Source organism: Dipodomys merriami, unplaced genomic scaffold, assembly GCF_024711535.1.
Source record: "Dipodomys merriami isolate MVZ:Mamm:240054 unplaced genomic scaffold, mDipMer1.0.p SCAF_36, whole genome shotgun sequence".
In the NCBI taxonomy this organism is placed as follows: Eukaryota; Metazoa; Chordata; class Mammalia; order Rodentia; family Heteromyidae; genus Dipodomys; species Dipodomys merriami.
The window spans coordinates 184,946-199,340 of record NW_027205159.1 but is presented as its reverse complement, the minus strand read 5'-3'; the positions used below and the strand labels follow the sequence as shown (position 1 = coordinate 199,340).

Sequence of the window (14,395 nt, the reverse complement as noted above, 5' to 3'; positions counted from 1 at the left end):
GGATATGTGTATATGAAAGAAGATAGACATACAAGGCAAAGATGTCACTAACATAGAACAGAAAAATAGAGCATCCACCACAGCCTCTGAGCAGTTCTATCCCAAGTTTTTCTCACCCATGTGGCCTTGAAAGCCAAGTCCACATGAAGATACTTCCTTTCCCACTCTCTCTCTCTGGCAATTAGGGGAGGGCCACACAAACACAGAAGTCCTCAGTAGACCCCTGAGACCCAGGAAGAGTGTTGTTCCTCTGGACAGAAAAATAGAGTACTGTGTTTCCCTATTTCTTCTCTTTTTGCATTGAGAGCAGTTATATTTTCTGGAGCTAGAGAAGCCATCTTGTGACTAATAGATACAAGCATCTGGAAAGGCCTTGATGATTTCAGAGAAGCCATCCCAAATTGCACCAAAGGTTCAGTTGCCTTCTGTGGCATGTTTGCTGAGGACTAAAAACAAAGTGCTCATTGTTTAAGCCACTGCAAGTCAGATTTTCCAGTAACTGCATACAAGTGCATTGTTGCCCGGCATGGTGACTAAGGGAACATGGGGATTCCCTTCATTGAGATTATCTTGGCCACTCTATAGAGAACCAAGCTCCAGTTCCTAAAGATCATAATGCCCTAGTAGATGGAGTGGAGTGACAGTGGGTATCATTTGCACAGCACACTCTTTTCTCAGCCCATTCTCTGCATGGAAGCTGGGTGAGGTGCTGAGGGGCTCTGAGGAAGGAGACCTGGTGGCTGATATGCATCCCAGATCACCCCGACACATGTGCCAGGCAGACACCCTGTCAGTGTGTGACCAGACACACTGACACAGCCACAAAGAACAGCAAAGACAGGGCCAGGCAGAGGGGACAAAAAGAGAAACAGCTGCACTGAGACAGCCAGAACATAGGCCTTTATCTGAATAGACTTCAAGGAAGATGTGGATCCAGTTGATCATAGAATCTACTATTCCAAGTCCTCTCTGCCCACAGATGCTGCGTGTTTCTATCAATTCCGACTGACACTTAGAACTCAGCCTCTGCAGCTTTGGCAGGTCAGCTAGTGACAGAAACATACCTGAAACTACTCTCCCTGCCCCATCTTCTCTCTCTTCTCCCTCCCCCTTCCCCCCTGCTCTCCTTGTCCTGGACTTGGAGTCAGGGTCTGAATGCTGCCCTTTAGCTTTTTCACTCAAGGCTGGTGCTCTACCACTCAAGCCATAGCTCCACTTCCAGTTTTTTGGTGTTTAGTTGCACATAAGAATTTCACAGACTTGCCGGGCGCTGGTGGCTCACGCCTGTAATCCTAGCTACTCAGGAGGCTGAGATCTGAGGATCGCGGTTCAAAGCCAGCCCGGGCAGGAGAGACCGTGAGACTCCTATCTCCAATAAACCACCAGAAAACCGGAAGTGGCGCTGTAGTTCAAGTGGTAGAGCGCTCGCCTTGAGCTGAAGAGCTGAGGGACAGCGCCCAGGCCCAGAGTTCAAGCCCCACGACCGACAAAAAAAAAAAAAAAAAAAAAAAAAGAATTTCACAGACTTTTCTCCCCAGCTGGCTTCTAACCTTGATCCTCAGATCTCAACCTCCTGAGTAGCAAGCATTGTGGGCATAGGTTCCCAGGGCCTAACAGAACTAGCCTTTCAAGGATACTAAATCAGCAATGCTTGTACATCAGGAAAGTCCTTGAAGCAGCCATAGAGAACCAGTAGCTGACTGGCAACAGTATGTGGTACCCATCCCAAGCCATTAAGAGAAGGACCCAGAGCAAGCCGGGACCTGGCCCTGACCATTGCCCTGACCATTGCAGTACTGCCTAGACCCCAACAAACTCAAACACTGTCCTCAGAGAGCGTCAACTGGTTCTGTAAGATCAGAATGTACTTTGTTATAAAAACATTCACTAATTTTTTAAATTTTGGAATATACTCCCCCGTAGCTCAACAATGGAGATGCATTCACTTAATGACAGGGATACCTTCTGTGAAATAAACCTAGCCAATATAACCTGCTACCCACACAGAAAACAATCATCGCAAATTCCACACACTCATTTCCAAGGGGATCCATGTTTTGAGTAGAAAAAGCTTGCAGCAGATGCTAAGAATGAACTACCACAGTGACCAGGTGCTCCTCACCATATCCCCTAGATAAAAGCCTTGACCTATGTGTCCCTGGAAATACTGCTGCAAGAGAGAAGCTGGAAAGTCATAAGGGGCTCACAAGTGCCAAGGCCAACAGTGGCATGGCACAGGCACGGCTTAAGAAGGATAGCATCCTCTCAACTCCAAGACACATGCTTGCCTCCAAGGCCCTCACTCCCCTTGCTCACATGGGCCTGGGTGCACACACTGGAGAAGACCATCCTCAGATTCCTAGATGGTAACACTGGAGGGCAGTTCTGGTAGGCTACAGGAGCTGGCTGTGTCTATGCATTCATTCAGCCATGTCATCTGCCAGTCAGTCATCTATCAGGATGTCAGTGCAGGTGGACAGAGGCCAGTTTGATAGCACATGGGGAAGAGGACCAAACCCAGAGCTCCTGCCACAGACAGCTCCTGGAACAGGGGTCTTTCAGGTGTTGGGTAATAAAAGCAGGCAAGTCAGGCACTATGCTGTTAGCAGAGATTTTGTCTTGTTTGTTTCTCCTTCCCTTCTTCCCTCTTTCTCTTCTTTCTTTCTCTCCATTCCCCCTTCTTCTCTTTTGTTTTCCTTCCTTTCCTTTTCTTCCTTCCTTCCTTTTCTCCTTTTCTTTCTTTCTTTCTTTCTTTCTTTCTTTCTTTCTTTCTTTCTTTCTTTCTTCCTTTCTTTCTTTCTGCCTGTCTTCCTTCCTCTCTTCTTTCCTTTCTTCCTTTCTGGTGGTACTGCAGTGTAAACTCAAGGCCTCATTCCTGCTAGGCAGATGCTCTACCATTTAGGTTACACCCTCAGCCTCTCGCTTTTATTATTTTTTATTTTTATTGCTATTATAAAGGTGATGTACAGCAGAGTTACCATTACATAGGTCAAGTAAAGAGTTCATTTATTGCTCTCTCCTAGTTTTTCATTCATTATTTTTTAGGTAGGGTCTCAAATTTGTACCCAGAGCTTGCCTCCTACCAATGTCTCCTTAATAGCTAAGATCACAGGTACACAAAACCTGTTGTATTTAAGATGGCTAAGATAGGGCCTTGATAACCTTTTGCCCAGGGTAACCTCAAACTGAGAACCCCCCAATCTCTTCCTCTCAGGTACCTGGGATTGCAGGTGTCAACCACCATGTCTGGCCACTAGGAAACTCTCAGACAAAAAGTGGACATAATATCTACTCTAGACCTGTATCACAAGCACTAGAGTAATTTTACTGGAATTTGAACAGCTTCCTCAGTATACAGCTACAGTTCTAACTTGTTTTCAGCCTAAGATCTCTGCTAAAGCTAACATCCTGGCCCTTCATTTTTTTCTCAAATCTTAAATGAGAGATTGGATCAGTAAGTCCCAACCTTGAGACTTGAGACCCAGAAGACTTTAAAAATTAATTGATATAGCTGGGCACAAGTGACTAACACCTATAATCCCAGCTACTCAGAAGGCAGAGATCCGAGATTCACAGTTCAAAGACAGCCTGGGCAAGAAAGTCCCTGAGACTCCTATTTACAAAAAGCTGAAGTGAAGCTGTGGCGCAAGTGGTAGAGCACTAGCCTTGAGCACAAAAGCTTAAGGATAGCAAGAAGCCCTGAGTTCAAACCACAAGACAGGCACCAAACAAAATACATAATATATAGTATTATACATATTTTTCAAACAAAGCTATTGGTAAAGCACCAGCATTGTGTGAAAAAGCTAAAAGACAGTGCCCAGGCCCTGACTTTAAGACCCAGGACCAGCACACAGTCACACAGTCACACACACACACAGTCACACACACACACACACACACACACACACACACACACACACATTAATGGATGCAGAGCTAGGATATAGCTCAGTTGATAGAATGTTTGCCTATAATTCATGAGGTTCTAAGTTCAAACCCAAATTGCTTAAAAATAAGTAACTGATGCAAAGTTTGCATCTTGTACCTCTGAACCTGATTACTGTGGGCAGAGTGAAATGGCTCCTTTAGCAACTATTCAGGTGACTCTCTTCCTTGGTTTGGACTGGCATTCTTGAAAGTTCAATCTTGGGGCATCTCCATCTCTGATGAGCAGAATTGTTCAGGCAGGTGTTTTGCAGCTGGTCTGAAGTGGGTTCTGACACAATGCAGATGGTAATCCTACCCCAGCCCCTTTTGTGAAGCAGGGTATTCTCCCAATATTTGTCTTTCATGTGTTGCTTATTTCTCAGTTTTGCAGAAACTAATATTAGCCACAAGGCAAAGTGCTTGCCTTCCCCTCAAAGCAGCAGGAAACAAACCACAAGGAGTTGACTTTTCAAATAAGATTTCACAGAAGAAAGAAACTTACCAAATATTTTCTCCAAATTGTCATCTAGATTATTTGAACTTGATGAATGCTTATGATCTGAACCTGTGGAGAAAATAAACCTTGGTGGTGATTCTTTTACTGGAAGTGTATGTAGGGTCAACCCACTTATCTGTGAGGGTTATATTATAAAATCAACCCTTCTCCCAGTGCCTGAAACTCTGGAGAGTACTGAGTATGTTAATATCTTGGTTTCATTTGGATGTGTTTTGGGCTTTGAGTTTGGGGGTGGTTTTAGTGACAGTCTTGGGACTTGAACTCAGGGCCTGCACACTGTCTCTGGGCTTTTTTTTTGCTCAAAGCTAGCTCTCTACCACAGCTCCACAACTGACTTTTTTCATGGTTAATTGGAGATAAGAGTCTTACAGACTTTCCTGCCTGGGACAAGCAATCCACAGACCTCAGCCTCCTGAGTAGCTAGGATTATAAAGGCATGACCCACCAGCACCAGCTTGGTTTGGTTTTATGAAACAGGATGTTGCACATGTAGCTCAAGCTGACTTCAAACTCAATCCTCTTGCCTCAGCCTCCCAAATGCTAGGATTACAAGTGTGTACCACCATATTCAGCTTGCTTACCTTATATGTACATAAATATAATGGCTTTTTTTCATCTTAACTAAGTACCTATCAGTTATCAAGGGCCTAAGTTTTAGATTTTGCTGTAGAGTAGCAAAACTAGTGAGAGCAGAAAAGGAGCTTGATGAGGTAATGAGGACAAAGGACGCTTCCGTAGAGGTTTTGTATTCCTTGCCATGGTCTTGAGCAGTCTCATATGCAGACCCCCCTAAACATTATATTACCATGGCTTTGAGCAATTGCCCAAGCAGGCCCCTGGGCATCAAGTCATAGCCCATCACCCCTGGAAGACTTGCCCAAGAACAACAGACTGAGGAGACCCCAGAGACCCCAGAGGAGGTGTGTGCTGGAACAGACCTCCAGCCAGTGGGGCTAAAAGTCCTATGAGAGAGCTCCTGCAGGCTATGTGGAGCCTCTGATTGGATCGGAGAACTCATATGGACCTTAGGCTGTCCAAAGTTATAAAGCCCTCTCCTGGAGACACCTTATTAGCCTCTATACAATTCACCCCAGGTGGTGCCCTCCCTTGGGACCCCTCATGTCTAGCAGGAGTTCAACTTACCGTTTCCTTCAATAAGTCTTTGTCATTTTACTTCTCCCTCTGTGTCTGTAGACTCATTCTTTGAGACCACAGAGACAAAGAACCTGATCCAGGTGTTACAGTTTTGCTTTATCACAGGCACCCACACTCATCCCTGTAATCCTACTCAGAAGGCTAAGACTAAAGAGCTGAGGTTCAAGGCCAGCCTGGGAAGAAAAGTCTGCTAGATTCCATTTCCAAAGTAACCATCAAAAAGCCAGGCTGGAGCCATTGTGCAAGTGGTAGAGTGCCACCCAAGTAAGCAAGCTGAGTGAGCTCAAGGCCTTGAATTAAAATCTCAGTACTAGAAAAAAGGGAAAAAAAATTAAAGGCCTAGCACTAGTTTCTTTTTACTTCTTCACAATTATGCAGAAAAAAAATCACTCTGGGACCAGGCACCATGGCTCACACCTGTGATCCTAGCTATTCAGAAAACTGAGATCTAAGGATCATTGTTTAAAGCTATCCCAGGCAGGTAAATCCATAAGACTCTTTTTATTCTTTTTTTTCTTTCTGTCGGTCATGGGGCTTGAACTCTGGGCCTGGGCACTGTCCCTCAGCAAATCAGCTCAAGGTGAGCGCTCTACTGCTTGAGCCACAGCGCCACTTCTGGTTTTCTGAGTTGTTCTTTGGAGATAAGAGTCTCATGGCCTTTCCTGCTCATTCTGGCTTTGAACTGTGATCCTCAGATCTCAGCCTACTGAGTAGCTAGGATAACAGGCATGAGCCACCAGATTCTTGTCTCCAATTAACAGCAATAAAAAGCCCAAAGTGGAGCTGTGGCTTAAGTGATAGATTGCCAATCAAGCTAAAAAGCTAAGGGACAGCACCCAGGCCTGTGTACAGGCTTGCATACACATGCTTGCCTGCACATGTGCATGCACGTACACACACCCAAAATCCCTCTGGAGCTGAGTGTTGTAGAGTACATGCTTGACATACTCAAAGCTCAGGGTTCAATCCCAGTATCAAGTAATAATAATGTAGACTAGAGGCATGGCTCAAGTGGTAAGCAGCATGCTTGAGTTAAAACTCCAGATCTGTCCGAAACATTAAATATATAAATATGTATACATATTTATGTAAAAAAAATTGAATTTCTTTTTAACCATAGACCATACAACCTTATCATATGATTCTTTCCTTATTGACAGGAACTTTCAGCTTTTCACTTAAAGGAAGTACTTCCTGTCTTGCTTTGGCCTACTTGAATTGCCAGCTCACTGGTGCTTTGGTACTATTCTTAGAAGAATAAGGGCTACATATGCCCTAAGATACCATGACTAATGACCTGACACCCAAAATGGCTACTGTGTGTGACTTACTTGTAGGTGACATATATAATGTAGGTACACTAGACAGAGGGATGATCACATCCGAGGCAGAACGGAGCAAGATGTCACCGAATTTCATCCAGCCGTGCACAACAATATGTAAATTTAAAAGTCACAAATTGTTTATTTCTGGAATTCTATATTTAATATTTTCAGCAGTAATATTTAATATTACTGCTGACCATAATAATAAAAACCGCAGAAAGTAAAACCAATATTAAAGAAGTCTGCTATGTTCTCTGTAACTCAATAGTCTCTTGGTATATTTTTAGGGGTGCTGAGGATTGGACTAAGGGCCTGGAACATGCTAATCACCCACCATGGCACGAAAAGACCCCCTGCCCTTGTGTTGTATTTTGAAAGGAGGCCATCATACAGATAGCCTACTCATGGGGAACTTTAGCTCCTGAGTAGCTAGGATTACCTGTTTGTGCTGTACCTGGAACATTTTGGGGTTTTAAAAGAAAATTTTTCACCGGGTGCCAGTGGTTCACACCTGTAATCTTAGCTACTCAGGAGGTTGAGATCTTAGGATCTTGATTTGAAGCAAGCCTGGGCAGGAAATCTGTGAGACTCTTATTGTCAATTAATCATAGACAAGGCTGGAAGTGGTGCTATGTATGGCTCAAGTGGTAGAGCACTAAGCTTGAGCAAAAGCAGCTCAGGGATAGTGCCCAGGCCCAGAGTCCAAGCACCAGTACTGGCAAAAGGTGGGAGAGGGGGAGACTTTTCAGCCAGATGCTGACAGCTCACTCCCATAATTTTAGCTATTCAGGAGGCTGAGATTTGAGGATCATGGTTTGAAGCCAGCCCAGGCAAGAAAGTCCATGAGACTCTTATCTACAATCAACTACCAAAAAGCCAGAGGTAGAGGTGTGGCTCAAGTGGAGAGCATCAGCCATGAGCAAAACAAAACAAAACAAAACAGAGCAAGAGTGTAAGACCCAGAGTTCAAGCCCCACTAGGACCAATACAAAAAAAGAAAGAATGAATAAATGAATGATGTTATTAGGTGCAGTGGCTCAAGCCTGTAATCCTAGCTATGCAAGAGGTAGAGATCAGGAAGTTCAAGGTTAGAAGCCAGCCTGGGCAAAAAGTTAGCTAGACTTCATCTCATATAAAGTAATATACACCTGCAGTGCCAGTTACCCAGGAGACCATAGGTGGAAGAATCTTGGTCTAGGCTGGTCCAGGCAAACATACAAGCCTGTATGAACAATAATTAAAACAACAAAAAAGGGTTAAGGGGCATGGCTCAGGTTCAGAGTGTCTGACTAGCAAGTACAAAGCCCTGAGTTCAAATCCCAATACTAAAAAAAAGAAAAAGAATGATGCCAGTAAGGCATAGCTTTGATCACTTTGAAAATATGTTGCCTTCTCATTTGGAGAAGGAAAATGCTATCACACACTCTACCCTCACACACACTGTGGGTCTGTGTTTGGAGGATGCTCAGATGGGCCAAGGTTGTCTCAGCCTTTTTGGCTAAACACAAGAAATACCTGATGTCTTTAATAAATGAAGAAGTCAAGTTGTTAATGGAAGTGGCTTGCAGCAACCTGTGGAGATTTTGAGCTATGATCACAGACATTTACTTATTTACTTGTTTGGTGCTAGGCAATGAATCCAGGATGCCATGCATGCTTAATTATGTGCTCTACTTCAATCCAAGGGCTACATCCTCAGACTTTGGACTTTGTTTGGCTGAGGATATGATGGCTCATGTTTTCTTTCTTTTTTTCCTTTTCTTGGGATGTGTTACACGTGCGCGCTTGCACGCGCACACACACACATACACACACACACACACACACACACACACACACACACACGTATGCACTGATTCTCAGATTTAAACGGAAGGCCTCATGCTTTTGCTTAGGTTTTTCATGTAAGGTTGGTGCTCTGACACTTGAGCCACATCTCCACCTCTTCTTGGTTACTTTTATTTGTTTTATTGGTTGGTTTTTACAATGCAGTTCTGGAAATGAACTCTGGACCTCACACATTCCTTCTCCCTCCCTCCCTCCCTCCCTCCCTCTCTCCCTCCTCTCTCTCTCTCTCTCTCTCTCTCTCTCTCTCTCTCTCTCTCTCTCTCTCTCTCTCTCTGCATGCTTACTTGCTGCTGGGTGTGATGGCTCAAGCCTATGATCCTAGCTACAGCTTTTTAGATGACACTCTACCTCTTGAGTCATGCCTCCATTTTGTTAGTGAAATGGAGATGGAATCTTGAGGATTGTTCTGCCCAGGCTAGCTTTGAAACTCCATTCTCAGATCTCATCCTCCTGAGTAGTTAAAATTACAGATGTGAGCCACTGGTGCCCAGCTTCATGTTTTCTTGATTCAAGGTCATGACCAGCTTTTTATCCTTTTGGGAAGGAGAAACCTGTCTACTTTCAAACCACTTGCAGGATTACAGCACCCACATATTCTCAGTGTCGGGAATGCCCAAGAAGACACTGAGGAGCTGTGTACTGCACACAGCAATCTCAAGGCTAGTGCTCTGACACTTGGGCTACAGCTCTACTTCCAACTTCTTTTTTTTTTTTTGTTCGGTCGTGGGGCCTGAACTCTGGGCCTGGGCGCTGTCCCTCAGCTCTTCAGCTCAAGGCTAGCACTCTACCACATGAGCCACCGCGCCACTTCCAGCTTTTCCTGCTTATGTGGTGCTGAGGAATCAAACCCAGGGCCTCATGCAGGCAAGACAAGCGCTCTACCACTGAGCCACCTTCCCAGCCCTACTTCCAACTGCTTTAATACTTAATTGGATATAAGAGTCTCATGGGCCTTCCTGCCTGGGCTGGCTTCAAGTCATGATCCTAAGACCTCAGCCTCCTGAGTAGCTGGGATTATAGTCATAGGCCACCAGCACCCAGTTCATTTGTGAATCTTAAGGCATATACATCTCAAGGCATATAAGGCAACTGTAAGTAACACCATACACTCATGAGGAAACAGCAAAGAGCACCTGGGAATTTCAGGTATCCTGACAAGAATAGCCATTTTATTCTCTTCTATCACTCTAAGTGACTGACTCACCATATAAGATGCTGCACCCTGTGAGCTTTGTAACACTTACTGGCCCTCTTTCAGTGTTTTTATAATACAGCCAAACTCCATGTCAAGTGATACTGTTTAATTGTTGGTAAACTATGCTGGAGCTTCATCGATCACAAGATTTGTGTCTACAGCTTTTATTTTCTTTATAGGCCCAATAACCTAGCCAGGCACTTGTGGTTCATGCCTAACAACTCAGGATCTGAAGATCACAGTTCAAAGCCAGCTAGGGCAGAAAAGCATGAAACTTTTACCTCTAATTAGTTATTATTATTTAACTCTAATTAACCCTTATATCTAATTAAACTCATCTCTTCTTTAAGCCAGAAGTAGAGCTGTAACTCAAGTGGTAGGGCTTCAGGCTTAAGCAAAAAAGTCAAATGAGAATATAAGGCCCTGAGGTCAAAACCCAAAATAGACCTAATAATTCCCATTGAGAGAATTTCATGGAATGTGGTCAATCAGCCAGTTTAGTGAATAGCAATAGTGATTCTAACTATAGCAGCAACTAAAATATAGAGGAAGAAAACCTTTAAAAAAAAAAGCAATGTTCATAATTGCAGTGTTCAAAATACTAAAATGTCTATCAGTAAATAACCAGATGAACAAAATGTAACATAACCAGACAATGGAATATTACTCAGACATAAAAAGGAATTTAGTGCTGGATGCCAATGGCTCACACCTGTAATCCTAGCTACACAGGAAGCTGAGATCTGAGGATCACAGTTCAAAGCCAGCCCAGGCAGAAAAGTGACACTCATCTCCAATTAAACCATTCAAAAACCAGAAGTGGAGCTGGTAGAGCACTAGCCTTGAGCTAAGGAGCTCAAGAACAGAACCCAGGCCCTGAGTTCAAGCCCTTCAACTGACAAAAAAGAAGACTATAATGATATAGGCTACTGGAAAGCATATTAATTGAAGATACTACTCACAGACCACATTTTACATGGTTCCGCTTACATGAATATCTGGTCTAGGCAATCCACAGAACAGGCAATTAGCTTGGGGGCTTCTGAGGGCTTGGGAAAAGGGGAATTGGAAAATAATCACCAGTATGAGGTTATTGTTTAAAATGACAAAAATGTTCTAAAATTAAGGTAGTGGTGATTCACAACTTAGTGAATATACTAAAAACTTCAGAATTATATACTTTTAGAAGGGTGCAGTTTGCTGGGAGAAGCTCATGTGTAACGTCAGCACTTAGTAGGCTGAGGAAGGAGGATGGCAAATTGAAGATCAGTCTGTACTACATATCAACCCTGTTCCAATTTTTTTTTGGGGGGGAGGGGTCCGGTTGTGGGGCCTGAACTCTGGGCCTGGGCGCTGTCCCTCAGCTCTTCAGTTCAAGGCTAGCGCTCTACCACTTGAGCCACAGCACCACTTCCGGCTTTTTTCTTTTTGCTTATGTGGTGCTGAGGAATCGAACCCAGAGCCTCATGCATGTAAGGCAAGCGCTCTACCACTGAGCCACCTTCCCAGTCCCCCTGTACAAATTTTTTAAGAAAGGTGAATTTTTTTTTGTTTGTTGGCTGTTTTTTTTATGGGCTTCCCATTAAAAAAAAACAAACTTAGGGACTTAGGTGAATCTCATAAATAGGTAGATGTTTTTTCTTTTTCTTTTTTCTTTTTCTTTTTTCTTTTTCTTTTTACCAGTCCTGGAGCTTGAATTCAGGGCCTAGGCGCTGTTCCTGAGCTTCTTTGTGCTCAAGGCTAGCGTTCTATCACTTGAGCCACAGTGCCCCTTCCATCATTTTCTGAATAGAAATTGGAGATAAGTGTCTCACAGACTTTCCTGCCTGGGCTGGCTTTGAACTGTGATCCTCAGATCTCAGCCTCCTGAGTAGCTAGGATTACAGGCGTGAGCCACCGGTGCCAGGCTAATGGGTGGTAGATATTCTCTTGTTAAAGCCTGTTATTTAAAAATGTGTGTGTGTGTGTGTGTGTGTGTGTGTGTGTGTGTGTGTGTGTGTGTGTGTGTGTGTGTGTAAGATTGGGATGATTGGCACATGGAAGTTCTTTAATCTTTTTACTTTTACATATGTTCAATTTTGTATTTATAAATTTTTTGACAGTCTAGAGCTTAAACTCAGGATCTCAGGGTATCACGGTTTCATTCTCTTCACTTTTTTGATCAAGGCTCTTCCACTTGAGCCATACTTCTGCTTCTGGGTTTTGTGGTTTTGTTTTTGTTTTTTGCTAAAGATTAAAAGTCTGAAGGATTTGTCTGCCTGGGCCAGTTTTGAACCACCATTCTCAGACTTTAGCCTCCTGATTAGCTAGGATTACAGGCATGAGCCACCAGCACCCAGTTAATTAATGGGCAGATTTTCTATCTCCATAAAGCAAGCTGTTATTAAAGTGTGTGTGGGGGGGGGGGATGATTGGCACATGGAAATTCTTTAGATGAATCTTTTTTGCTTTTGCATATGTTGAATTTTGTATTTTTAATTTTTTAACAGTTTAGGGCTAGAACTCAGGGTCTGGTGATATGGCTCTCTTGGCTTTTTTTTAAGGGGGGGTCCGGTTGTGGGGCCTGAACTCTGGGCCTGGGCGCTGTCCTTTAGCTCTTCAGCTCAAGGCTAGCGCTCTACCACTTGAGCCACAGCACCACTTCTGGCTTTTTTCTTTTTGCTTATGTGGTGCTGAGGAATGGAACCCAGGGCCTCAAGCATGCAAGGCAAGCACTCTACCACTGAGCTACCTTCCCAGCTCTCTCTCTCTCTCTCTCTCTCTCTCTCTCTCTCTCTCTCTCTCTCTCTCTCTCTCTCTCTCTCTCTCTCTCTCTCTCTCTCTCTCTCTCTCTCTCTCTCTCTCTCTCTCTCTCTCTCTCTCTCTCTCTCTCTCTCTCTCTCTCTCTCTCTCTCTCTCTCTCTCTCTCTCTCTCTCTCTCTCTCTCTCTCCCACTTGAGCCACACCTCTGCTTCCGGGTTTTTGTTTCTTTGTTTGGGAGGGTTTTCTTGCTGGTTAACTGGAGATTAAGTCTGAAGGATTTGCCTGCCTGGGCTGGTTTTGAACCACCATTCTTAGATCTCAGCCACTTGAGTAACCAGGATATAGGCATGAGCCACCAGCATCTGACTTTCCAAACTTTTTGTAATGAAGTTTCAATATGCATATATGCTGTCTTTCTGCGGCGGTCTGGATTTTGAGAAAGCTTCAATGTTAAGAAAACTTCCAAGTTAATTCCTTCTCTCCAACAATACCTGCTAGTGGTCAATTTAGGAAGGCAGAGAAGGTAGGACAGGACACCTGTGTTTATCACCCAGCACCCTGTGGGAAGGACCACCAACCCAGCCCCATTGGGGTTCCCCACGAGTCTCACACTCCTCCAGCTGCCACAGCAGTGTACTTGTGATGGTACCTTCATTCGTGGGGAGAGGATGGGGCTGTGCCCCCAACCAATAGTCCAGGAAGAAAACAAAGGAGAGGAACACAGCTCCACTCATCTTTGTCACAACCTGTATAGCAAGAGGGAGAAGCCAAGCTTCTGACGGTCCTTCTGAACTCCAGGATACTATGGAACCCAGGTCTGTGAGGTCACATTCAGCGGAGAGGGAGAAGGAAAAGAGGCCCAGGTCTGTTCTATAGGCAGGAACAGAGTAGTATCTGGTGGCCTCTCTGCCCACTTCCCTTGGATCTTTGGTGCCTTCCTCCTTCCTCCCTGTCCTGCTGTCACAGATGGTGAAGACTCACGTCTCCCTGAGCCACTGGGCAAAGTTGAGCATGGTTAAGAGCAGTGGTAAATAGTATTAAAGCATCATTAATGCTAATTATGAGCCTTTGTTTCATAGTTTTTATAGTCTTCCCTCAGGCCTCCACTGTCTTGGGAAAAAGAACACCAACCAGGAAGTGACACCCCTCTCACCAGTGCCAGCTATTCTGAAGGCTACATGACAACCACAGCTTGCAGTCACATGTAGCTCTGGCTTCTGAAGGCATTGTCCAGGGAAAGAGCTGGAACAGGACTTTTCACCATCCCTAGCCTGGGTGAACTCAGGGGAGGAGGTAGAGGGAAAGGAGAGGGAAGAGAAGAGAGAGAATAGTTCCTTATCTACTAAAGAAATTGAGTTTGTAGCTCATAATCTTTCAAAAAGAATAAACAGAAAACAAACAAAAAACCCCACTGCAAACCAGGTGCTGGGGGGCTCATGCCCGTAATTTTATATATTCAAGAGGCTGAGATCTAAGAATCAAGTTTCATCAGCCCACATAGGAAAATCCCTGACTCTTATCTCCAATTAACCAGCAAAAAGCCAGGAGTGAAGGTATGGCTTAAGTGGTAGAGCACCAACCTTGACAGAAAAAGGCAAAAGCACAAGGCCCTCCGTTCAAGCCCCAGTACTGGCAGAAAGAGAGGAAGGGAGGGAAGGAGGGAGGGAGGGAGGGAGGGAGGGA

The 14,395-nt window shown here is 44.3% G+C and overlaps 1 protein-coding gene across 4 annotated transcripts in view; it reads right to left on the bottom strand.

Annotated features, from left to right (window-relative positions):
• The window catches only part of CUNH2orf92 (chromosome unknown C2orf92 homolog), a 35,625-nt gene extending 22,157 nt beyond the window's left edge, over nucleotides 1-13,468 (bottom strand). Inside the window, exons 1-2 of one of the 4 annotated variants that reach the window (XM_069988467.1) lie at nucleotides 13,323-13,468; nucleotides 4,433-4,495 (exon numbers count right to left, since the gene is read on the bottom strand). In XM_069988467.1, coding sequence (XP_069844568.1) covers nucleotides 4,433-4,495; nucleotides 13,323-13,446 — 187 coding nt within the window. In that variant the 5' untranslated portion in view covers nucleotides 13,447-13,468. The remainder of the gene's footprint in view (nucleotides 1-4,432; nucleotides 4,496-13,322) is intronic. The other 3 variants (XM_069988468.1, XM_069988469.1, XM_069988470.1) reach the window with 3 other exon arrangements.
• Between the last annotated feature and the right edge of the window lie 927 nt (nucleotides 13,469-14,395).